At 36.2% G+C, this 26,905-nt stretch overlaps 2 protein-coding genes across 5 annotated transcripts in view; one reads left to right on the forward strand and one right to left on the reverse strand.

The window, feature by feature from the left end:
* The window catches only part of CPAP (centrosome assembly and centriole elongation protein), a 90,631-nt gene that overhangs the window by 27,670 nt on the left and 36,056 nt on the right, over positions 1–26,905 (reverse strand). For 3 of the 4 annotated variants that reach the window (XM_083362247.1, XM_083362248.1, XM_083362245.1), the window contains exon 1: positions 631–716. The exons of the other annotated variant lie outside the window; for it this stretch is intronic. The gene's annotated coding sequence lies outside the window, so the exon portion shown is untranslated. Of the gene's footprint in view, positions 1–630; positions 717–26,905 lie in introns of those variants that run through there. 4 annotated transcript variants of the gene reach the window in all.
* PARP4 (poly(ADP-ribose) polymerase family member 4) overlaps positions 3,278–26,905 on the forward strand; it is a 56,634-nt gene continuing 33,006 nt past the window's right edge. The window contains exons 1-16 of the mRNA XM_083362244.1: positions 3,278–3,348; positions 6,635–6,767; positions 7,505–7,679; positions 9,688–9,796; positions 11,305–11,383; positions 12,276–12,383; positions 14,984–15,133; positions 15,817–15,951; positions 16,879–17,052; positions 18,476–18,633; positions 19,453–19,590; positions 21,002–21,097; positions 21,907–22,093; positions 24,500–24,656; positions 25,928–26,052; positions 26,444–26,575. Of these exons, the coding sequence (XP_083218370.1) occupies positions 6,636–6,767; positions 7,505–7,679; positions 9,688–9,796; positions 11,305–11,383; positions 12,276–12,383; positions 14,984–15,133; positions 15,817–15,951; positions 16,879–17,052; positions 18,476–18,633; positions 19,453–19,590; positions 21,002–21,097; positions 21,907–22,093; positions 24,500–24,656; positions 25,928–26,052; positions 26,444–26,575 (2,055 nt within the window). The 5' untranslated portion in view covers positions 3,278–3,348; position 6,635. The remainder of the gene's footprint in view (positions 3,349–6,634; positions 6,768–7,504; positions 7,680–9,687; positions 9,797–11,304; positions 11,384–12,275; positions 12,384–14,983; positions 15,134–15,816; positions 15,952–16,878; positions 17,053–18,475; positions 18,634–19,452; positions 19,591–21,001; positions 21,098–21,906; positions 22,094–24,499; positions 24,657–25,927; positions 26,053–26,443; positions 26,576–26,905) is intronic.

The raw sequence follows: 26,905 nt of genomic DNA on the forward strand, positions 1-26,905 counted from the left end.
AAATTATTAATAACTGTCAACTGTTTTGTGTGTATACACACAGTGCATGAAAGGAAAAATAAATGGAGCAAATTTAACAAGAATTAAATATCAAACTAGAAAAAAAAGAAAAAGGATATTTTAAAAAAGAAATATTGGATTTCTGATCATTTTTATACTTCTGATCATTTGCATGTTTTAACATAAGAAAGATAAAATACAAGTGTCATCCCAAAAGTTTGATATGCACCCAAATAAATCATAAACTCTTTAAACTCTAGTGTCTCTAAAGTCAATGGAGTCCCAACTCCAAGAATTCTCCAGATAAGATTATATTCCCCATACATTTGAATGTATCTGACTTAGTGTAACAGGGATCGTGCCAAAGACGCCAATATGTTCATTCAGGTAACCTTGGGGCCCTTTTGACTTCTTAATAAAAACTCTTAATCATCTGGTGTGAGAACGAGAGAAGGCAGACAGGAGGCAAATACAACGCGACGTCGGGGCTAATCGCCCAGAGCGGGCCTAAAGGTGGGCTAGAGATCCGTTTTCCTCAAATCCTGAACGTAAATATATCTTCTTTAAGACAGAAAAAGAAAAACCGATTACAACAGCCTTCCTATTTAGCCTCCCAGTCTCCTCACTTACCTCGCTCGACGTCCAACCTCTTTCAGCACAAAGCGCCGACAGCCAGATCCTTTACAGTACAAACCTACCGCCACCTTCGAAGCAATCAGCGCCACAGGCTAAAGAATAGGGAGCGCAAGGCTTTCTGGGACTCGTAGTTCTCTGCCGGGAAGGTCACCGTTCTACGAAGCAGGACAGCCGCCATGTAAATGACTACAATTCCCAAGAAGTTTCGGAAAATATTACTTGGCGTCACGGCTCTTGGCTGAACTTAATGGCAGTTAAAGGGAGGGGTGAGGTCCTTTTTTTTTGGTGAAGGAAAGGGTAGCTCTTCTAGCATACGCTATTGTAACCATCATCCCCGCCGCAACAATATTAACTGTTAAAGTGAGGAAATAATTTTAACATGTAATGTAAAAGTTAAAAATGGTTTTAGAAAGTACAGGAAAATATTGTGGTAATCTGGCAGGATGAAAATAGGTTCTGTGTTGCCCTCAAGCTCAGAGAGCACCAAGGACGCCTCAAGAATAATTTTGCTCTGTAGATAGTGATGTTGCCTAAAATTTTAGACTTCATTTTTCGCCTTTTAAAAGGTGACATGGCAGTCTAGAGACTCTAGACCTCTTTTTAACAGTTAAACACGGGAAAACACTTTTTTTTTCTTTTTGGTTAATGCCAATTTCTTTTGCTATGCGAGTATTTGGCATTTCGGCAGTAAACAATTGAGATTGTATTCTGAAAGTCCTTGAATAGACTTGCAAGTTTTAAGAAACATACAAACCCAGCTGGGAAAGTAATATAACCCATATTGGACTAGATGACCTCCAAGGTCCCTTCCAACTTTATTATTATTATTATTATTACATTTGTACTTGTGGAATATTTTCTAGAATCAACATTTTCTATTGTTCAAGTCTCACATGTAATCAATGTCTTTTGTTGTTTCATCACTTGCTTTCTGATGTATCACACATCCAAATATATGTATCATTTGTTTCTGTACCCTATGAAAGGACTTGACCTCCCCTTAATAAATGTTTTTTGCTTTCCTGGTGATTCATATTTGCCGATCGGGAAAGAAAACACTTTTTGAAAAGTAAAAGTCTCTCAAAGTCTCAGAGTTGGGGATCAAGTTCTTGTCAACTCCATGCCAAACTGGGAGTGCCTAATTCTGGAGGCAACATTGGGAATTGTAAACAATACAAAATAATACAAAACAAAATACAGTGACTATGGTTTTCCAAATAATACTACTTATTGAATTTGTATACTGCCTTTCTACCTGGCAAGTATAACCTTAGAATATTTTAAAAAGAGAACCAATTTGGTCTAGAAAGCAGGAGATTGTGATTTCTAGTCCCACCTTAGACATGAAAACCGGCTGGATGATTTTGGACCAGTTATTCTCTCTCAACCCAACCTGCTTCCTAAGGTGGTTGTTGGAACTATAGAAGGAAGAAGCATTATATATGTTTGCTGGCTTACATTACTTATAAAGTAATAGAGGCATGATTTAAAAATGCAAATAAAAGTCTCACTCTGTGAATCATAAAATATAATGCAAAAGTGAGCCTTACCAAGAATCATGCTTCTGCTAGTTCAGGTTGTAATCTGCTTTATATGCCTTTCAAATCTCCACAGCAAAGCTCCAGAGAATCATTAGATGGCAGCAGAGTTTTCTTTGTTTCTTTGCTGCCATCTCTTGGTCATCTGGATATTTGCAGCTTAGATCTGGCAATTCTAATCTTTGAAGTCTGCTCAAAATGCAATCAGCTATTTGTAATATTGTCAGAATATTGTTATTGTTTTTAATATTCAATTTCACAGATTGAACAAAATCCAGTGTTATACTATTGTGGTGTTCACATAATACAGAGAACCACAAATGTTGACAGCTGCATTTCAGCTTCTAGTATTGTTTGAAGTAAACATAGATCATGTTTATAGATTTGTGTGTCATACAAATCCAGAACGTGAAAATTACTTTATCAGGGTAACATGTTACTTTTATGAAGTATTTTACTATTGGCCAATCTCCATTTGTAGATCAATGCTTTCTTTAAAATGTAAGATGTACAAAGTAAAAAAAAAAGGCATGGAGAAGAAATCAAGAAATCTAAAATTGTTTACCAATGGCTGGAAAAAGGGGATAGAGATTATGATTTTAATATATATTATTAAAGTAGGACCTAGACAACACGTTGTTTATTAAGCACTTATGAACTGTAAACATACAAAATTAATGAATAATAATAATCATAAAAGAAATCTAAAAATTAAGCCAGATGATTCAGCCACATTTGAAAGAGGGTTTCTTCTTGAGCTAAATGCACACCGCTTTAGGAAATTCTCATGGACTATTTTTTAAGTTGCATCATTTTTCCTTCTGCTAAACTTTCTCACAAATTAGCTTCCATCTCAGGACCAAACTTAATACAGCCAATTAAGGATGAAATTATCAGAGAATAGATACACTGGCAAATGTGTCGGAACTGCCACAAGTTCCGCCGCCCTTCGGCTTTATAGAATAGGAAAAATGAAATATCCACATAGCTCATGAGAGGGCGCACGTCTTCTTTTTTAAACAGTTTGTTGTTAATTCGCAATCTGGAACAATTTTATTGGTGGCTTTGCTTCCGTAAAAGCTGAAGATCAGCGCCCTCCCTTTGCTTTGAACTTCCCTTGAGGGTAAGGAACCAGGAAGTCTCTGCTGCGTAATTGGAATAAAGCAGCTAGCAGGCAAGTAGCTTGTTATTTATTTAAATTTCACCCTCGTTTGGGTGTTCACATGAATCCAGAAAAGAGGAACGCTATTTTAACTGAATCTCCTCATAATTTGCTGAAATGGAATGTGTTGTAGGACCCTGTGTCCACAATAGTGGAATGATAGGCAGCAATTTTACGGTACCAGGCAGAGGGAAGTTCATGCAGAATGCATGCATGGTCTGCAGGCGTTAAAGGAACTAATTATGTTGGTTTTTCTTCTAGCTAATTGCTAGAATCTCTCTTCAATAAACTATATCAGGGGTCTTCAAACTTGGCCCTTTTATGACTTGTGGACTTCAACTCCCAGAATTCCTCAGCCAGCTTTGCTGGCTGAGGAATTCTGGGAGTTGAAGTCCACAAGTCATAAAAGGGCCAAGTTTGAAGACCCCTGAACTATATGACCATGACAATCGCGAATAAAAAGAATATGAATTTCTTTCATATTCTGATTAAGATGCATATCTATATTAATGCTAAATAATATACATGCCTATTATACCTACATTGAAAAAATACTGTATATACCGCAGTGGCACTGCAACAAATAAATTTAATTAAGAACCACAAAACTTACAATTAATTCCCCTAGAATCAACATTTATTTTACATCTAGATTATTATGTATTTTCATGTTTGCATTAAGCCATTATAGTTTTTGCAATAATTAAATCAGAATACCTGTTTTTGCCTAGCACTAATTTTTGTATAACTTTATATGACATAAATGTAATAATCTTATAATGAGCTTTGAACTGCTGTGTTGCATATGCTGACACAGGCAAAAAATATCTCTCTACAAGATGACATTAAATTAAGTTTGGCTCAGGGCTTCATTGTGTGAAAAACACTGTTAAGTATATATTGGCGAAACACCCACTTCCCTTCCTTTTTTTGCTCCCCTTAAGTACTTTAGTTATTGTCATGAATATGGCAACATGATAGTATTTTGTATGCTAACAAAGCATTGAGCTGGACAAAATTAAAACCATATAATGTTTTCATAGCGTTACTTAAAGTATTCCTTAAAGTATATTCTGGGATATTTTCACCTACAGTTTTTTCTCCTTCAGGTAGCAACCCTAAAGATGCATATTTACCTCAAAGTATAGTGTTCATTATGACTTCTGAATAGATAAGATTTGTTTTCAGAAATAATATAGAATTTCTTCGCTGATTACTCAGAAATAAGTGGCAATAGAATTAGTAGTGATTGGCCTCCTAGGCATTGTGCTGATGAAACTTAGAACATTTGAAAATCTGAGAAATAACTGAATTCTGAAAATGGGAAAGTCATTCTGTATGACTCACGCTTATGGAACTTTGTCCAACAGTGTGTAATGTTTGCTCTTATTAATCATATTTTAAATGACTTTTGAAATCCACTTCATTTCACTGTTGAAATGTACTGGATTTCCTATTGATATTGCTGCTAACTAATTCAGATTGCTTAAGTTGTTAGACATTCTGGACTGTAGAATGCTTTAAACTGCTTTTCCCCCCCAATAATCTCAGTGCATATATATTTCAGTAATTTAGATTTTAAATTTGCATGTAAACTGATTTTTGGACATTGGACCTGAAATTGACAGAGACATATTACAAATAGTGGTTTATTAATATTGGGAAGGGAATATTATCTAGAAATTTAACGTTTAATATTTATTGATTTCCCTCACAAGTTTGTTCTCTAAACTAAAGCTTTTCTGTTGGATTCATATATGACACAAAGCTATAAAGAAACCAGATTATATAATTCATTGTCCTGTTCAAATTTGTTGTTGTGTTTAATTCAGTAAACTATAGATAAAAGGTAAAGGTAAAGGTAAAGGTTCCCCCGCACATGCGTGCTAGTCGTTTCCAACTTTAGGAAAGCCGAAGAGTCAGCGTTTGTCCGAGGACATCTCCGTGGTCATGTGGCCGGCATGACTAGATGCCAAAGGCGCATGGAACGCTGTTACCTTCCCACCGTAGTGGTCCCTATTTTTCTACTTGCATTTTTACGTGCTTTCGAACTGCTAGGTTGGCAGAAGCTGGGACGAGTAACAGGTGCTCACTCTGTTACGTGGCACTCAGGATTCATCCCGCCAAACTGCCGACCATCTGATTGACAAGCTCAGCGTCCTAACCCACTGAGCCACCGCGTCCCTAAACTATAGATAATGATCTCCTAATTTATCCCAGGGTGTAAGCCAACCTCTATTTTAATGTATTTTCACATTTTCTTTTGTTCTTTTATTTGTTGTTTAAACTTATTCTTTAACTCTCTGGAAATGGGATCAATTTATTCACTTTTTATTTCTCCTGCCTGCTAGTAAGATGCAAATCTTTATGTAACAAAGGAATCTGAAAAGTAAAACTATAAAGCTATAAAAACTAACATCAAACCATGATAACAGTCTAGGCTAAAAAACTAATACAGTAAACCAATAAATAGAGGATGTGCTTTGAATGCAGAAACTCACAGTTTCAGTCCTTTGCATCTTCATGTAGGAGTGAAAAAATGGATTAAAACTAGTCATGCCATCCTGCCAACTAATTTAACAATTAACAGTTATTCTAACCAATGTTCCTTTACATACTGAACCTTTAGATCAAGTCAAGGTCTCCCCAACTGAGTGTTAATAATGCTACCAGCCAGCTGGATTCCACTCTCCTATTCTCTCACTGCAGGTGGAGTCCTCACCAATTTCCAGCTGTAACCTGGAGAATACATTGTAAAAGTATCTCTAAAATCCTTTTTTGAGTCTGCTGAGTTGGTCAGTCTCTTATCTGATTTCAGAGTGGCTCCTGGAACATCTCAGAATAAGTCCCAGTGGCTGAATTTATTTAATAAAGGAATCTGAAAAGTAAAAACATCAAACCATGATAATAGTCTAGGCTAATTAAAATATTTTTTTCTAATATTCAGAAGGGTGATCGAATTAACCATTTCTATTCATTATATAACATTGTAGTTATTTTTGCAAATATTTTATGCATCTGGTTGAACTTCAATTCAGATGTGTATGTACACACACACACACACACACACACACGTGTGTGTGTGTGTGTGTGTGTGTGTGTATGAAGCATTCTGAGTCACTGACTAATTAATGATGATCATGAAGCCAGACATATCGTAAACATATATTGAGTAAATATTGAAGCTTTCCATTCCTGGGCATGGTCAGGTTAGCATTGCAAATCCAAGTTGTCACGGCCCAAAGTAATAAAAAAAAATCCTTGCTGGAACTATACTGATTTGAAATTTGCTTTGCAGGATGACAATTGCAACTTTTGCCAGCTGCATATTCTTTCTGAGAATCAAAAAGTTAACAATTCTAGAAAAGAACAGACTGAAGAAGTCCATTAAGGAAAATGGTGGGCAGATTGCATTTGGATTAAATCAAGAGGTATGTTTAGCGTTACGTCTTTGGGTCTTTGGTAGGGAGAGCAGCAAACTCAAGAAAGGAGTTCCAGTGTATAATGAAATACAGTTGGATAAATGAAAAAAATATTTACTTCAACGAATGATAAATATGACTGATTTAGTTTGGGTCCTATGTCTTCTATATTTAAGAGAGTAGATTTTATATCGTAGATGCCAACTTACTCCTTACGGGATGTCATGTTACAGAAATGAAGGAAATTTTTGTAGGAGTTAAATAGGAAATGTAAAATCTCTTTGGATTTATCTATCTATTATGTGAAAAGTTTCTTTAAAAAGTTATTAAAATTATGAATTAGATTGTTTTCATACACATTTGTGTTTTAATACACATTTTTAAATAAGGATCTCTATTAGAAAAGCAGCAATTTAAGATATATGTTTGAGATTTATTTTGTAAATAAATTCCTCCTGAGACTAGGGAGAAGAAAACAAACTTGAATCACTTAAATGCCTTAGTAAGAAACCTTCAAATATGACTCAAAGGGAGAATTTACTTCTTTCTAAGAAGCAAATAGGTAAAGAGATGCATTAAAATTATGTAAATGATTAAACAGATCGTCAATGAGAAAGAAAGCGGTTAAAAGTGATCAAATGTATGTTCAATTATTTAAAAACAACACGTGGAACCTGGTTTTGTGGAAGCATGGGTCAGTAAGGGTAATGCTTCATGTGATGAATTGGGTCCTAATGTAATTTTAGTGCACTCATGTTGTCACTGATGATGCTGATGCACTCACTCCCAGTCATCTGAAAACCATCCAGAAGTATGAGCTGCCTATGGTAAATGTTGATTTCATATGGGAGTCAATCAAAGAAAGAAGACTTCTACAATGTGAGAACTATGAACTATCCCAAACAGTGCCCTGTGAAACAGGTAAGGAAGTTTTTTTTTTTAATCCCATTTATATCCCGCCCTTCTCCGAAGACTCAGGGCGGCTTACAATTTAAGCACAAACCAATGTGCTTAGCAATAGCCTTCATTCTATGTATATGCCTGCTTATTAGGGCTTTCCCCCCCCCAAGCGGCATTATTACAAAGTCAGCTTATTGCCCCCAACAGTCTGGGTCCTCATTTTACCTACCTCAGAAGGATGGAAGGCTGAGTCAGTTTCTTTTGGATTAGATACATTTTATTCAAAAGAATTTCCATCTATACCAGTAACCTAAAAGTACTGAACTATATAGCAGATAGGTAATCTTCTCCCCATTACTGTATATGACAGGCATGTCAAACTCCTGGCCCGTAGGCCTGATGCATCATACTAAAACCACACCCACCACATTGCCGGCAATGGGGAAAACTCACAATACGTCGTGTGACATCACATGACGTCACGAGTTTCACATGCCTGGTATATGAGGATATAGCATTTAGACTTGCTTCACATTGCTTTACAGCCCTTCTAAGTGGTTTACAGAGTAAGCATATTGCCCCCAACAATCTAGGTCTATGGTGGCGAACCTATGGCACGCGTGCCACAGGTTGCATGCAGAGCCCTCTCTGTTGGCACGCACGTCGTCGCCTCAACCCTAGGCCTTCAGCTGGGTTTTATGAAACCTTTTCGCTTTAGGCCTCCGCCACTGTGCAAAAATAAATAAATGGCGAGTTCATGGTGAGGTAATCCTAACCCTAAGTGGAATTTTCCTCCGATGGGATTTTCCCATGTATTTCACCAGGAAACATAGATAGGGCAGCCTAGAAAAGTAAGTGCCCTCCTAACCATACCCAAGCACTCCGAGTTTGTTGGCGAAGTCCATTTTCCTGTATGAGTTCATGGTGACCTAACCCTAACCCTAAGTGGAATTTTCCTCCAGTGGGCCATGCCCACCTGGCACATGATGATACATAAGTGGGTTTTAGGTCGCAATTTGGGCACTCGGTCTCTGAAAGGTTTGCCATGATTCATCTAGGTCAGGGGTGTCAAACTCAATTTCATTGAGGGCCACATCAGCATTGTGGTTACCCTGGGGGGGCGGGTGTGTGTGGCCAGGATGAGCGCAGCCTACTGGGTGGGTGTGGCTGGAGTGCGTGTGACCTACTGGGTGGGCATGGCCAGCTCTACATCGTTCACGTCAAGGGTGCCTATGGGGGCCTGTGCAGGAGTGGGACAGATCTGAGGGTCTCTGGCAGAAGGAGATGGGACCGAGGCAAGTGCCAAGGCATGGCCACTTCCAGGCGATGGTGCATTTTTTCATTCCTCACAAAGGGTGATACCTCCCCAGTGTGCACCCAGGGGGCAGGGCTGACGTGGCAGGGGCTGGTCCCTCGCTGTTTCCAGATGGTCTTGTGGAGCTAAGACTGAATGCGTTTCAGCATAGATGGCCACCACGAAATTGTACATTAGCTCCCGGCTGGCCTGGGCTGAGGCTAAGGTAGCGGGGGCCGTTCCCTCACTGTTTCCACAATGGCTTTGCGGGCCACATGAAACAACTTCGCGGGCCGGATCCGGCCCCCAGGCCTTGTGTTTGACATGTCTGATCTAGGTCCTCATTTTTTCAATCTCAGAATGATGGAAGGTTAAGTCAAACTTGAGCCACTCAGAATAGAACTGCCAAACTGCTGCAGTACTGCATTCTAACCACTGTGCCACCACACCTCATATGAAGTTAGAATTTCAGTATAATTTTCCCAGTCTAAGACATTTTGCCAGAAGAAGCAAAAGAAGCATCCTTTGTTCATCATAAGCATCCTATTCTCTCCCTGAAAAGTCCAAAATAATTTTAAATCAGAGAAAAAGTTGATGTCCTTTGTTTCTGAGATGCTGTCTAACTCTGCCGGATGTTAAGATTGGCCCTGGTAATCCATCTTCCTTAGGTTTTAGAGCATGTTCTTATACTCATTCAAGCTAATAAATATAAAGTAAATATTGCATGACAAATAGGTACGGAGCCGACTTTAATGAATGGCGATGACAGCCCTAAGGAAAAAGATGTTTCTGAGGAGAATCACAAGCATATATGGGATGACAGCAGAAACTTAGAAAAACTAAGGTAACTCCCTTATGTAACATTTTTGTTTAAAAATGAAACCAAGTTCTTCAAGGAAATGTTTTGGAGATAGAATTCAGTGCATTATGAAGAATATTCTAATCTAGGGTCACTTTGTTGCATGCTCAATTAAGGCAACAAATTATAGGAAAGCACTGACTTTATTTTTTATTTATTTATTTATTTATTATTAAATTTTTATACCGCCCTTCTCCCGAAGGACTCAGGGCGGTGTACAGGGCAATAAATATTTTGTCTCTAAAAGGTAAAGGTTCCCCTGCACATGCGTGCTAGTCGTTTCCGACTCCATTTCAAAGCCGAAGAGCCAGCACTTGTCCGAGGACGTCTCCGTGGTCATGTGGCCGGCATGACTAGACGCCAAAGGCGCACAGAACGCTGTTACCTTCCCACTGTAGCAGTCCCTATTTTTCTACTTGCATTTTTACGTGCTTTTGAACTGCTAGGTTGGCAGAAGCTGGGACAAGTAACAGGCGCTCACTCTGTTACGCGGCACTCGGGATTCGACCCGCCAAACTGCCGACCTTCTGATCGACAAGCTCAGCGTCCTAACCCACTGAGCCACCACGTCTCTACAAAAAGGCAAAAGAGTTGCGAGTTCTCTGCATTTGACTAGATAAATTCTGTTTCTTCCTTTTGCAGAGGAGAGGCAAAATGACAGTATGTTTATTGTTAAACTTTTTTAGCAACAAAAGGCCATATAAAGTTTAAGGCTAATATGATGATGTCGGTGGAAGGGATGAGGATTAGAATTATTAATATGTTTGTACCCAGTATACTCAAGGTATATTTGACTTCAATGCTAGCTGGGGATCATGGGTATTGAAGGAAAACAATGGAGGGTGTCAATTGGGTCATTAAATGTCTTCCCTCAGCCACTGTGAATATTCTGATAAGCTGACCAAAGTTAAAAAGGTTCCCCCATGTTGTTGTTGTTGAGCTTGTATGTTGCCTGATTCCTAATAATTTGGGTGACGCACAAAAATCTAACCAATAAGGAAGTATTAAAGGACTATGATATGTCTCCCCCTCCCCCCACTTACCTTGCTTCACAATTATTATTGTGACAGACAGGTTTTTAGAAGTGCAGGTAATTAGCTACAAAGCTGTCTTGGAGCCTAGTATGAAGGCACCATGGAAATTCAGGGGCTTAATTGCTGTGGAGAATGGAGAGAACCAGAGACCCTGGAAGTGGGAATTGGTGTGAGATCTGGTCAGTAGAAACTGCCCTTTTTCCCAGCTTGGCAGATCTCCTGTATTCCCAATCATAAATTGGAAGCTTACCGTAGCCGAGCCTGAAGCAAATCAACTTCCTTGTTTAACCCTGATAACATGTAGTACAGTTTTGGAAAGTAGCGCTAGAGCCTCCTTTGGAAGTACACTCTGTCACTGGCTTTGGAAAAGTTAAATCTCATTATTTCCATTAGCCATCTGGTTATTTCCAATGGTCTTAACCACATTCAGCAACAAATAAGACATTTTTTTTGTTCCAGATGGTATTCAGAGAACGATGAATATGCTCCATATTTTCCTAAAGAGTTTGAGCTTGCAAAATATGACATCCTTGAAAAGGTAATTTTTCTTTGTTATTGTACTTTCTAACATAATATACACATAAAAACATAACTTATACAAATTATGTGTTTATTTGTACAGAAACATAAAGGTAAAGTGTACACACATCATTTACAATCTATAAATGTATTTCAAATATATTAAGCCACTGGTTTTTGCTTGCCATTAAAGCTATAGTTATTCTAGTTATTTCTGTAACTAGAAATTAGCTGTACCATCAAAAAAAAACACCCCAGGTAATTGTATAATAATTGCTGTATGTGTAATTCCAAGAAGCATGATAATCTGTATCTGGGAAACTAATAAATGAACAAAGAAATGTATACATAATATTTGTTCACATCTATTTTATATTCACTTATTGTATTTGGATATGATTTAGCATTATGCAAACAATCTACAAAAGGGTCCAACACTCATTCTGTCCTCTTCTAATAAAATTCCAGAAGTGACCAGAAACATCTATTTTCTACTTTAAATTAACTTCAGATTGCTATGCTATTCTATGCAAACAAAGAATTTTCATTCATTATGATTAACAATAATTGATCAATGGAAGCCAGAATCAAAAATAGTTTGTTTTTTCTGGATGTAAAAACAAATTACTGAAATCTTTTTTCACCATTGCATTTGTCAGTCAGATTTTTAACAGCAATTGGAGAAGATAGCTTCCTATGGAAAGTTTCAAAGTAAGAAACATCCAAAAGTTGTCATCAAATATTTTTAATATGATAGAAGGAGAAAAATAAATGTTTTAGGTATAATTGCATTGATTGAATTTAACTAATATATTCAATATATCAATAAATTAAACTAATTTCTGGTTAAATTTTTGTCCTTAATTATATTGCTGTAACCAAGTACATTTAATTATAATGCCTTTTTTCAGATTGCAGCACATGGTGAATATGTTGTTCTTGAAATGCAGTGCTTTCAGCAAGAGTGCAGTTACCCGTTTTGTATAAGAGCACATTATAGCATGCTGGAAGGACGCCCAGTAAGTTTGGATGGCTTTTATGAATATATATTAGCTTCTTTCTCATCTTGAATTCTATTGAATGTTTATTGTTTTAGATTAAATCTTATATTGTTGTGTTATGTTTTGGACTTTAAAGGACTAATAGTTTTAGTTATTAATATAGTTAAGTATAAATTTAAAAAATCATATTACTGTTTATCCTATTAAAGATAGCCCTCAACATATGATCACAATTGAGCCCAATATTTCTGTTGCTAAGCAAGACAGAGTTTGTTAACTGAGTTTTGCCCCATTTTACAATCTTTCTTATCACAATTATTAAGTGAATCACTGCAGTCATTAAGTTAGTAACATGGTGGTTAAGTGAATCTGGCTTCCGCATTGACTTTGCTTGTCAGAAGGTTGTAAAAGATGATCACATAACTCCAGAACACTGCAAGTGTCATAAACATGAGTCAGTTCCTAGTGTCTGAATTTTGATCACATAACCATGGGGATGGTGCAATGGTCATAAGTGTGAAACACAGTCATAAGTCACTTTCTTCAGTTCTGTTGTAACTTTGAATGCTCACTAAATGAACTGTTCTAAGTCAAGGCCTACCTGTACTAAGTTGGCAAATAATATATCTTTGTTTTCCAACGCATATTTGAGATTGCAACTCCAATCATTACTGGCCAGTATGGTATCCTGTGCTAATTCTTCTTTCCAGCTCTTTGGACCGGTTCCCAATACCTATTTATCAGATTACACATCGAATCTGCTTTTAGTCTGTTTTTGGGGATGGGATATTTCTCTTCACTCTTTGATTGCTTTAGAGCAGCTGAGGAGCAACTGTTTTTCCTCATCCTGATTTAGTTACAGTGATACAATATTTTGTGTTTTTATCGATTGATAAATTTGTTATCAAGTCGGTGTTGGTTCTTATCAACCCCATAGACAAATCTTTTCAAAGATGATCTGCCCTTAACTTGGTTTTGCAGTGGTGTACCCATCACCACTACAAATGAATCCATCCATTTCAATGTTATTATCTTCTTTTCTTTCCTTTCATCTTTCCCAACATTAGAGATAATATATCCAAAGTATGGTAATTAGAGTCTGGTCTCATGTGCTTCCGGTAAGAATTTTTGATTGATTGTTTTATGATTCATTATGATTTCACAAGAGCCGTGGTGGCGCAGTGATTAGAATGCAGCATCGCAGGGTAGTTCTGCTGAGTTTGATTCTCAGTGGCTCAAGATTGACTCTGCCTTCCATCCTTCCAAGGTCGATAAAATGAGGACCCAGATTGTTGGGGGCAATATGCTGACTCTATAAAACGCTTAGAGAGGGCTGTAAAGCACTATGTAGTGGTATATAAGTCTAAGTGCTATTGCTAGTTCTATTGCTATTTGTTTCCTTGGTTAGCCACGGTATTCTCAGGAATCTTGTCCTCAACCAAACCTTAATACATTTTCTGTTCTTCTTGGCCAAAGTCCAATGTTTATTTCCATAAAGTGTCACAAGGAAACCTACAGTTTTGATCTCTATAGATACAGATATAATATCTGAATATCTTTTCCAAAACCTTAACCTTAACCTTAACAATTGCCAAGTGCTATTCTGCAGTATATTTTTTTGATTCTTAACTGGTAGTTCCTTTATTGTTCATAATTGATCCTAAAAGGCAAAAGCTATCCACCATTTCAAAATGTTCATGATCAATTGAAAGGCTCTTTGCCAAACCTTTGGTCATTTCACCTTCTTTAATCTTAGTCCCATTTTTTTCGCTGTGGTGCTTGACTTTCATTATTAGAACTTGCAGATTATTTGCATTTTTAGCTAACAGTTTCATCCACAGGCTATTGACATTTCTTTTCCAATTTTAAAACCACATTCATCTTTTTCCAGTCCAGCTTCCCATAATATATATTCAGCATATAGGTTGAATAAATAAGAAGATAATATACAGCTTTGTTCAATAGTTTACTGATCTGGACCATTCTATTTCCCCATCTTTTGCCTAGATTGTGGCTTCTTTTCCTGAACATGTCTTCTAATTTTGTTGAAGAAGACATTTCATAGCTTGACATGGTCAACATAATCAAAGGCCTTTCCATAATCAATGAAACTTGTCCCCTCCCCTGTCCTTCCCTGTCCTCCCCTTCGCCTCCACTAGCCTGAGCATCTAACATCTCCTTATCCATGTAGGTTTCTAATCTGCACTGAATTATCCTAGTTGCTATTATAAGTTTGTGTTGCCATTTATAATTACGTTTTTAAGTAGTCAGAAAAATCTGACTTCAATTTTCTCCATCTGAAAAATGTTCAGCTTTTGAATCAGATCAAGTTCCTTTATTCACAAAATGTTTCTGCAGAAGTAGGAAATTAGTTTAGCTGCTGTTCCCCTCTGCTTCCCAGTTTCTTGCAGGTTATCAATATGCTGTGTCAATAACTAGAATTATTGTTCTCAAGTGCAAAACTGTGACTGATCTTTAGAGAAGAAGTTTAAAGCAGGCACATTCCTTTCAAAATGGCAGCCTTGTACATCATACCATAAGATAAATATTGGTTTCTCTATGAACTTTCCTCCTGATTTTTAAATTAATTATTTTAATAGCATACTTTTTTTTCTTAGAAACAAAAACGACTGATGCCAGCTAAGACTTCTGAAGAAGCTAGAAGATTCTATGCCCTTTCTGTTCAAGATTTAAAGAAGACGGGTTTTGAATTAAGAAAAGACTTTCCATATCAAGCAGAATATTTAGTATCAGAACAATTACAAGAGGTTAGCATGTTTTTTAAATTTTTATTTAATGGTTTCATTGAATGATGAAGACTTTAAAGTTTTTCAAGCCTCAGATTTCTGTGGTAATATTTTTTTTATGCAAAGCAAAATGTTTTTCTCATAGCAATTGTTTCTTTTTAGTTGCCAGAATTAGCTTGGGTCATTCTAATCACTCAGTCTCTTCCTAGTCACATATAGAAAAGAAAAGAAACGCATCAAGAAGACACTACTATTTAGTTACTTGTTCAATTCAGAGGTCATATCCAACAGGGTTGTTGTTTAAAATCAGATCCAGAGCATTTCACATCCCTCTTATATGTCGTAGTTTGTGTCATACCACAAGCAATTTCTCAGCCATAAGCAGCATGGCTTCTCGCTGGTGCTATTATGCTTGCGGATTGTACCTTACTAATACTGCAAATAAAAATAGATATTTAAAAAAAACCTGATAACTTATGTTTAGGTCTGTTTCAGGAATTTTAGACATATTTTAAAAAGGCATTTGAGATTAAAAGTAGAAATAAATGGATTTTGTTCATATTTTTTTTTATATTTTGAATGTACTGTGTAGTTTGATTTGATTGCAACCAATATGGGCAGTTAATTAGTGAATTGTCTTTATTTTTAACTTTTTTAATTGCTGATTGTCTTTTAGCATCTTAGTTTTAGTTCTTTATTTACAGATGCTTGTAGCAGATGCAGTCAATACCATTGATTTGTCTGAAGAAGTTGGTAGGTTTGTTGAACTTATCTGGACCGAAGCAGTTGGATGCCTGGATGATCTGCTAGATACACACGTAACAATCAGCCTCAATGATGTATGCAACTTTGCTTGGAAATTTTAGTTCTAGAGTGTTGTGAAGAGAAATGAAATGTTAGGCAAAGATATTTTTTATCTCTACGTTATGACAAGGTTCTCCACAGTTGGGATTAGTATGTCATGAAACATGCATATCATGTAATTGCATTAATTATTATTTATCTATTCCTTATTGAAGCACACATATTATTGTATGGAAATTACTAAATTATGTGGCTGTGGAATGTGTGCAGATACTACATTCAAATGTTTTGTTTTACTTATTATTTTGTGAATCTTAACAACCAACTGTTCATTGGGAGCTCAAGGCAAGATACTTGAGGATTTATTCTCCCTTTTTAATTCCCACAGTCAAAGAGAATGACTGCTTGAAAATTATCCATTGAATTTTGTGGTCAAATGGGGATTTGGACCCAGGTCTTTCCAGTCCTGTAACCTCTCCACTCCTTTTGTTCATATAGGTTCTATCAGCTTTTCCCAGCCTCTCTACTCTCAGCTTCTAGAACCCCAAGCAATGATTGTGCTGCTACTGAATTTTAGAGCTGAAATCCAAGGAACTGGCTGGTGCCCCACAACCAACTTACATGTCTAAAATAGCTACGTGGGCTTAGTTCACCCGCGACATTGCACCAGACATATTTGAAATGGATATCGAGTGGTCTAAACAATATTCTGTTGGCTAATGATAGAATTATGTTTTAGTATTCTAAAAGATCAAGTTAGAATGTGACTAACCATTACTAGTAACCAAAAAAAAATTCTCTCACAACATACCGGTTAGGTGCATAAATGTTCGCGCGTCTGTGAGAGGCTTTGTGAAGGGAAGTTCAGAAGATGGCAGGCGATTTCCCCAGTTTGTTCTTCCTATATGTCATAACGTTTCTTTCTTTAAAGAAAGCCTTTTAATACAACATTTCCTTAAAAGGTGAGCAGAGCTGAAGGCATTCTTCTTCAGGCAAAAAAGTCTTGGGATGAATCGGGATCTCTAACAGAGCTGTCCGCAGTCATGTCAGAATTCTATAAAATCATACCCCACAAAAATGTTTCGGATGATGATGTTAGCAAAGAACTGATATATACTAAACGGGATCTCTGTCAGGTAACAGTATCAGATTTTGTTTAACACTTCAATGCCTTCTATGTATAAGCAGAATCATTAATATAGATTCCACAGCAGTTCAATAAACTTGAAAGATGCTCCAAATTGCTATCTCTTAGTCAAAATCACAGAAAGAAAAAAAATCATTTGAGGTATAGAGGTCATGAGCTGAATTACAACTCTCAAAAATATTTATTGGTTGATTTTTATATTGGTCCATGGCATAACCAGTGGCTAAGAATTGTAGGAGTTGCAGTTTTATTTATCTAGAATATATATGAAGTTGAGGAAGTTTGGCTCTTAAGGAGACATTCCTTTGTGCCTTATATTGAAATTGAAATTTCAGATGGTGAGTTTAGGCTTTCAAGTTAAGATACCTGATGGAACCTCAGCCAGGGCCAGGATTTCCTGATCTCTTTGTAAAGTTGATTTTAATCTGTAATTGAATAGTTTAGAAATAACACCCCAAACAAAATCTTATAAAAATGAAAGAATTATAAACAGCAAGTTACAGAAACAGGACTAAATCAAGAAAGAAACAAAAATATCTATGTTCAGTAGAACAAGTTAAAATTTGACTGCATGGAATCATATTACTCAGATTTTTCAAGACATTGGTTTTTAAAAATTAATAGGTAAAAATACAAACATGTCTGGAGTTCAGGGTTTTCAGTCAAGTCCCATAGGACATTTTCAGTTGAAATGAGACAATTAAAGCTTCTGTACACATCAGCGATGTCCTAGGAGATTAAAAAAAATCTCAGGATGCTGACTTGCAACAATGTGATTCAAGCCCCTTCCTTTATATTCAACACTCTAAAAGAAGTGAGTTTTTATTCATATTTATATTTTGATTAGTTCCAAATTTTATAGATGTAATTTAACATTACATTCACATTGCTAACCCTTATTTTTCCAATACCTTAATATTTTAAAATGATTCATAGAGCTGTCCATCTCAAGCAATTCTGGGTGCTTTACATTCTTATTAACATTAACCTAAAATGATGTCATTGCAGGAATATACCCAAAACATAAGTCATATATTCCCTTATATTACACTTCCAACACAACACAAGTTGAAACCAAGTTCTTACAATACATTCCATGGGACATCGGGTAGAGACAAAAATACTTTATAGTGAGTTACTCATACCTTTACAAAGTGGGCCATTAATTTAGCATTCTTTAAGATTCTAATTTGTTAAAATAAACCTATTTCATTACTTCTGCCTATATCACAGATCTATAAAATCATAATTGTAAGGGTCCTTTGTTGATACCGTTCTGAAGACTCCCAGCAGCGGCGCTGCCTTATTTCATACTTTTTGGTCTTCTGGCAAAGAGTGGAATAAATAATCAATTGATAAGTGGACTTTTTTTGTCATAGAAATATAACAACTGTCAATTCCATCTTTTACAGCTGATTAGAGATATGCTGAATATTAATGAAATAAACATGTATGTTCTTAACCCATCATCCCTTTCTAAGTATCGGGCTTTGAGATGCAGGATTGATGTTCTAGATGTGGAAAGTGAAGAGTTTAACAATGTCAAATGCTTGCTAGAACAAAACTCCAGGTAATTTTTCATTTTGGTATGAGATTTTAGGATTTGTATTATGCAGGTTCCATTTTTTTTTCTTTATGAGTCATGATTGTGCAGTGGTTAGAATGTAGTACTGCAGGCTACTTCTGCTGATTGCCGGCTGCCAGCAATTCGGCAGTTCGATTCTCACCAGCTCAAAGTTGATTCAGCCTTCCATTCTCCCGAAGTCAGTAAAATGAGGACCCAGATTGTTGGGGGGCAACATACTGACTCTGTAAACTGCTTAGAGAGGGCTGTAAAGCACCGTGAAGCATATATAAGTCTAAGTGCTATTACTAAGTGCTATATACAAACTAGCAAAAAAAAAAAGCAAAATGCCACACTTGGAGACTGTGAAATGGGGAAAGTAGTTAAGCAACTGGTGGAATGGAAACAGATTTTCTGCCAGCTGGGTCCAAAACTGAATTGTGTCAGTAACCTGTATGCAGCCTAAAGCTTTTGGGTTTTGGAAATGCCCAATAGCTTTTACTAAATAGAAATTGTTATTGGGAGAGAAGAATGAAATGAGATTTACCGAAAAATGAAATGAGATTTACCGCTTGTCCTGGCCTCAGCACCCTTATTTTGGAAGGTGGCCCTTGGCCAGGCACTCAGAGGCCATGTGTGTCCCTTGCTGTTTGAAAGGATTATGCTCCTGTCATGGCTATTGACTTACTGAAATCTCTCTATATTCTGCAAGAGATGGATCCTCAATGGCATTAGGGATTCTGCAATTGAAATTACTGTGGCCTGGCTATACATTTTAATAGAAAATTAATGGAATATTTATTTTCGTTTTACTTTTTCTTGCAGTGAAAATCTAATACAGGTTTTGAATATATATAAAGTCAGCAGAGCAACTGAAGGAAGGGTGTTTGAGGGAAATCTTGGCAATGTTCAATCTTTATTCCATGGATCGTCTGTTTGCAACTTTGTGGGAATCCTCTCAAGGTAACAGCTTGAATTACATTCTATCTGTTGAAACTTGGTAGGTTGCTTTGTTTTGCTTTACTTTAAATGGGGCATAGCTATAAGGCAACTGGACAAAATAACAGTGTTATGAAAAACAACCCTCAGTCTTATATGTTAGACCAGCTCAGAGATACCTAGTACACATCTTCAGCTAAGCTTGGGCTAAGATAGAGAGGATGACAACATCACCAACCAGCTTCTAGTTGAATTGTGATTTCCTGGGAAAAGGAATGATTGCTAACAATTGAAACAGAAGGAACATTTCTTTCCCAGGGTTCTCTAGTGTCTGTTAGAATAGGAACCAATGTTTTAGCCAAGAATCTCATTTAAAAATTTTAAATTCCTTTTATCTTGGTGACAGTTGTCTCAGATTTTCCTGTGTAAGTTTAAAAAAGCATTTTGTTTATTGAGAATCTTCAGGGAATTTATATTAGCCCTCTCTGATTTTTTTATAGTTTTGTTAAATAATTTGGAACAGATCATTGGCCTCTTAGGCGCTGCTGAAATCCTTGTATCTATTTTTATATTGGATTCTTTTCCTGTTTCATTCATTTGCTGTTTCTCCATCCCCAAATGAGAAGGGCATTGTAATTTATATTTTTTTTAGTATTAAATACTATCAAATTCTCTATTTAAGGTCAGAAGAAGCTTTAAAATTGTATCTTTCCTGTTCATGCAGTTTAACTGTCTATAAAAGTCTGCAGTTTGCCAGATTGGTTTATCTCCCATGGAGTGGAATAGTCAATAGCTCCAAGCCCATGCCTTGACTCTATACAGCTAAGAGGTAGCTATAGATTTTTTTTTGTTTTTAGTTTTTCCTAATTGCCAGAAAGGTAGCAGGTTGGCAAACTCCTATCTCTCTGGAACTGGAAGAGTTTATACCAGGCGGTATAAAAGATGACTGGTGACAATGATTAATACAAAGCTATTTTCCCAAGGGTCAGAAATGATCAGAGTCTAGACTCAGAGTTATTCTAATAGATTTCCTACAACCCTCCTCTTCTGAACCAAGCTACATTCCTTTATACAATTTACTTAAACACGTGATGACTCAATCCATTGAGTTCAATGGATGTTTTTTTAATCTCTCCTGAATATGTTAGGTTTAATGAATATTTTCTCTAAAAAAAATGGAAAGGCAGCTGTATATTATGCATTTAGCACATGTGGTTTGAGCTTCAGATGATGATGATGATGATGATGATGAGTGATAAAGGTAAATGTGAAGGAGAAGAATGGGAAAAAATTTAGAGCATGTATGTGCTGTTAGTTCCTTCTTCCTTAGTCACCCAGTTCCAAAAGAAGAGCTGTTCAAAATTAATTTGCTAATAGAGAAACATTAACTTCAGGGTATCATATGTTTTACCATGCTAATCTTTTTATTTTTTAGAGGACTTCTTTTGCCAAAGGTAGCTGAACAATGTGCCTTAGAAAGAACAGATTTTGGGTATTTAGGCAATGGCATTTATTTCAGCAACTCTGTAAGGTAAGATTTGAAGATTTCTTTTTCAGAACAGCAGTATTGTGTGTGTGTGTGTGTGTGTGACTTTTTTATAATATGGTGGACTAAAATGCAGTGAATTTGTATATTTTCCTACATAAATACTTCAGGGGAACAATGAACTTCAGGGTGGTGCAATGAACAGAGAATTGGCATTGGACTAGAGCAGATTTTCCCAATCTAATGCCTTTGAGATGGGCTGGAACCACAGTTCTTTGCATTTCAAAACAAGAAAAAATTCTAGGAGTTGTAAATCCCAATGCATTTAGAAATAAAGAATTGATTCAGATCAATTTTAATGAACTTTGACCAATTTGGCCTGATTTCAAAGCAAGTATGATTCTTGGTATAAGCCCATTTCCTTCTGCTGGGGTCACCCTCACTTTGCTTCAGCTTCACATTTGACTTGAGGCCAATGGACACCAGATAATCAATTGTCTATTGAAGAGAATAATTAATTTTAAAGATTATTTAAGATGTGTGTGAGAGACAACAGTGTGATACACCTAACAAATATTAACCAGGTAAGTTTTTCTCTTTCTACCAGTCCCAACACATCCCCCCCCCAAACTACATGTAACTCTGGTGATTAAAAAGTTGCATATCCCTGCTTTAGAAACTGTTATGTAAGAAATGACAATCCAAACGGAACCAGTAAGGCTCAGACTGAGGTGGTCAGGAGAGCAAGGCCAATTGGCAAGCTAATTTGCCTTTTTCTTTAACTAAAATAGTTAATCTGAAACATGGCTATGAAAAAAAAGCATTTGGAATAAGCAGGCATTTCTTTTTAATAGAACAAGCATGAAATACTCCCAGCCATGTGAAACAGATGGAACTCGACTGTTGCTCATTTGTGATGTAGCACTTGGAAAATGTTGGAAGACTGAGCAATACTGCTACTGTTCAAGGGAAGGACCACCATTCGGTCATAGTAGTGTGCATGGAATCCGTAGAACAGAAAAAAATCAAACTATTTTTGAGGTATTTGGTCCAGTTGGTTGTGAATAATCTAGAATAGAAGGGGGGAAAGGCAAGCTAATTGTAGCTAATAGTAAAAATGTTAAAAATGAACATAGAGCCAGTGGCTAAAAGTAAAAGCTGTTAGCTTAGTTTAACAATTATTATTTTTAAAATCCAATAAGCCCTATTTCCTCTCTGATGTAATCCATTTTCCATGGAAGCATGATTTTTGCCATTTTAGCAGCAAATTTCAGATGTTAATATTACTGCTTTATGTATTTCCCCAAAGAGGATCACACTTTGCATACATTCCATTCTTTCAAATATGCTTAAGATGCTTTGCATTCTTCCCCAATATGTGTTATTTCTAACCAGAGTTCTATGAGTGAATAGGTCTTGGGAAGGGAAGAGATTTGTTTACGGTCCTCTGTAGCCAACAAACTTTCAATTAATTGTTTTTTATTTTATAATAATTTTATTAAACATTACAATTAAACAATAACAACTAATCCAAACTGAAAAGCAATAGAAGAGTATAAAAATAGAAAGTGCAGAAATGAAAGAATAGAAAATTAAAAAATAAAATAAAAATAAAAAGAAATAACTTCTCCCTTTTTAAAAAGTATGAACATTTATAGTAACTAATCACCTTCTTTTAAAATGCAACAAATGATCTTTTCTTCCCATATCTCATATCTTATCTATAAACAATTTTTTCAGTCCTGTTGTCAAGTCCATTAAGGATTACAACAGATAGCAACATACCTATTTTACCCTTGATCAAATAAACTAACTTTAAATTTCTTCTTTGTATTTTTAGCAATCTTAATCTTTAATCCCTTCAAATGTTGTCCTAGAAGTTGATTTCTTCCTTTCTTTGTGTGTCCTCACATAATTCTACAAAACTAGACTTGAAAAAAAATCCAATACAATGGTACTGTGGTACTCAACTCAGTGGTGGGATTCAGCCAGTTCGCACCACTTTGGCAGAACCGGTAGTTAATTTTTTTGTTGCCCAGGCCCAGAATGGACTTCTGGAAGTGGCATCCCACCACTGACTCAACTGGTTTGAAACTCACTGAATTTAGTACTCAGCACATTTTGATATGAACATTTTGTTCTAGTACTCATTGTTCGTTTGGTACTCAGTGCACAAGCTAGAACTTGTCATTGTTGGCTGCCTTGTGACCCACTACATTATTCCTTATGGGAAAAAACTGTTCGGTACTCATTGTCATTGTCACCTCCCGGAGTCAATTAACAATGAGTGCAGAGGTACCACTGTATTGAAAAGTTATGTCAGTCACTCTTTTGGTTTATTATTTGTATATTCCTTTTAATTATTAAAGCATAAAACAGTTAATTTCAAAATCTTATTTGAAATCGATCTGAACTTTAGTCCATTTGTAACTTTCCATAATCTATATTTTAATCACCTGGTTGCTGTTTGTTCCAAGAGAAAATAATATTTTTAAAAATCCTTAGAACAGTTTTTAAAACTTTTTTAAAAACGTCTTTCACTAAGAATTAAAGGATATCAACCCTGTATTTTAAAACACCATTACAAATGTTCCTAATAGTTAAAAAGTGATGAAGAAGCAATTTCTGAAAGTGATTAAGAAATGAGGCTTGGCAAATCTTGTGCTGTTATAGGCTACATTACAGCTGTGTATTTAGATGGAATCTCTTAATTTCCAGCTGCTCAACTCATGAGCCACTTACAAAAACGTCGGTTCCTGCCAGTTCCTTACAAGAAGCAGCTGACCAGCAGCTGTGGGTAATTTTTTTATCTCTCCTATTTCCAAAGAGATTTCACTAACCAGAATCCATTCTCTAGTGGTCGATGTCTGCCATAATGAATTTGCAGTATAGAGCTGTGGTGGCGCAGTGGGTAGAATGCAGGATTGCAGGCTAATTCTGCCAACCGCCAGCAGTTCATTGCTGACCGGCTCAAGCCTTTCAACCTTCTGAGGTTGGTAAAATGAGGACCCAGATTGTTGGGGGCAATATGCTGACTCTGTAAACCGCTTAGAGAGGGCTGTAAAGCACTGTAAAGCGATCTATAAATCTAAGTGCTATTGCTGTAATGTAGTGTTTTGAGACATCAACTTTGCCATGAATCCTCACTGGAAGTCCTCAAATGACTGTTTAGAAGCAGTTCAGCAAAGTTCATAAGGAAAGCAATAGTTTGCTAAATTTATTTATTTATTTTATTATTTAAATTTATATACCGCCCTATTCCCGTAGGACTCAGGGCGGTTTACAGGGAAAATTAAAATACATAATATAAATTGATATAATATTTCAGTATTCTGAACTTTTCTCTAACTAACCTGACTTTTTGCAACTGTGGGTAGGACTTCAGGATCAGCTTATATATGGTTAGGTTCCTAAAATATATGTTTTATTTTGTTTTCTTCCAATAAGGATGATGAATTTGCAGTGTACAGAACTAGTCAGGTCAAGATCAAATATGTGGTTCAATATTCATGTGTTAATGACAAAATTAAAGAATTCCAGCCAATAATTCAAACTGAATTAGAAGACCAGACGCTTTTGTTTGAGCATCATGACCAGTCTAAGGGTGAGAAATAATTTTTGAAATTACCCACAATAACAGTTGTCTGTTTTATTGGTATTTTCTGAAACGGATTTTTTTTTTGAGTCTTGATAAAAATACATCTGCACTAATTTGACACAAATATGCAAAAAAAACACCAATATGACAATGTGAATGATTAATATCAATTTTTAATTCTTGTCCAATTCACAAATAAAGTCATAAGTATATTTTATAAGTCCATCTCTAAAACCTCTTCTTTTCTTCTGCATTTTTAAAATAGGGAAAGTAATTATGAAGAACTAAATGGAATGTAGGTATTCTCTAAACTGCTTTTCTCTGAATATGAATTTTTTTCTTATATACAGAGAGCTTTTTCACCAGAATCACAATGAGATGTCTATAGGGTATTTATGGCTTCCTGTCTTTATGTTGCTACCTTCACAGAACACCAGGATTCATACTGAAGTTTACCACCAGGCTGCCAATCCTGAGAAATATAACTTTTGAACTTGCATTTTGTTTTTGTTTTCTGCAATCTCAAACTTAAAAAGTTTAGGTGTTATACTTCTATAAGTCTTAGTACATCTATTTTTAATTTCTCTGAACAAGGAAAAAAAGGCTGAAAACAAGGTCCCAATCCTTGCAGCCACTTGAACAATAAAAATAGAGAAAAAGAGAACACCGATTTTAACTGCAAGAAGGGTGCTTATCCCTATACCAAGAGGATTAATTGCTCCTCTGCCAGGGGGTCAGGGCAATAGCAATAGCACTAATTTTTCATCATAATTCCCAGCACTTACAGTGCGGTGGTTTTAACTCTATATTGCCCTTGAAGAAATCCTTTGGGAGAACTAGTTAATTTATTGTTCTTATACTTGTTTTTATAAACATTCTTCATGCCTCTTGAGATATTGAAAGATGTTTTTCTTTCTTTTTACCATTAAAAGTTAAGGTCCAAAGATTTGAGATCTATTTTTATGTAAATGTAATGCTGAGAAGCACTTTGAACAATAATGCCTCCAAAGCTTGTTCAGGACCCACAATTCAGAAGGCACCCACATTTAACAACACACACACACACCCACATTTAAATTACAAGGTCCTTGGGAGAAAGGAAGGCAAAGGGAATTGGGAGAGGAGAAAGGGGAGAAGGAAGGACAGTTGAAGGGGGAAACTTTTCAGGGAAAATAAAATTAAATGCCCAGGAAAAGCAGGGAGAATATTCTCAAAAGAGATCACTAGTTTGAGATTCTGATTACAGTATGCGTGTACCTTTGACTTGTCTCATTTAGATTATACAGTACCAAGATGTGATCTATTGAATGATATTTCTGCTGGCCTACTGGACAGAGCTGGAAATCCAATTCCCCTTAAAGATATTCAAATCAAAGGAAGAATAATAGACTTTATAGCAGAGGTAAAATGCTTTTTGTTTTTCCAAGAAGTGCTTCAAAATTCTTCAAAATTGTATTTTTAATTCTTCAAAAATTGTAATTTTAATTCTTTAAACATCTTTTACTACCATATTTTTAATTCAGTATAACATCAGAAAATCAGAGCAGAAATTAAATATTTTGAGCCAAGAACAGGAATGGGGAAAAAAATCCAGAGAATTTGCCTTCATATAATATCCAGCCAAGATACAGTTTTCTGCCACAACTGGTTGACTTATTATTGTTCTGAGTTCTCTTTCTTTGGGCTATATTCAATTATGTTGAAAGTTTTAATCCTGGTATGGAAGAATCTTTTTATTGAAAACCTCTGTGTTGTCCAAAGTAATGCATAAAATGTATTGCATTATATTTCAGGTTGTGGTGTTTCAGTCCTATGAAAATGAAACGGAGAGTCCCATTGAGGCAAAATATGTCTTCCCTTTGGATGACACAGCTGCTGTATGTGGATTTGAAGCATTCATTAAAGGAAAGCATATAATAGGAGAGGTAAGCTGATGCAGTGGCAGAAAGCTAGATGACTTTAGGTCAACATTTCCCAACTTGGGATTTCTTGGGGACAACCCCCTTTACTCCTAGCCTGTCATGACAACTGTGTTAAGATTCTCCAAGCCAGCAATCTATTACTTCCACAATGAAAGCACACAACTGACTGCTTTGGTTAATGCTTGATTCCCTTTAGCAGTTGTTTATACATATCTTGTACTAGTCTTCCTATTGCTACAGATATGGTGGATAAATAGCCAGACAGAATATTGAGTTGGGGAATTCTTTGATCATCTTGGTGGTCCAGATAATGGCCCGACTCTGTCCGGCCCT

This window comes from Vipera ursinii (assembly GCF_947247035.1).
Source record: "Vipera ursinii genome assembly, chromosome: 4".
In the NCBI taxonomy this organism is placed as follows: domain Eukaryota; kingdom Metazoa; phylum Chordata; class Lepidosauria; order Squamata; family Viperidae; genus Vipera; species Vipera ursinii.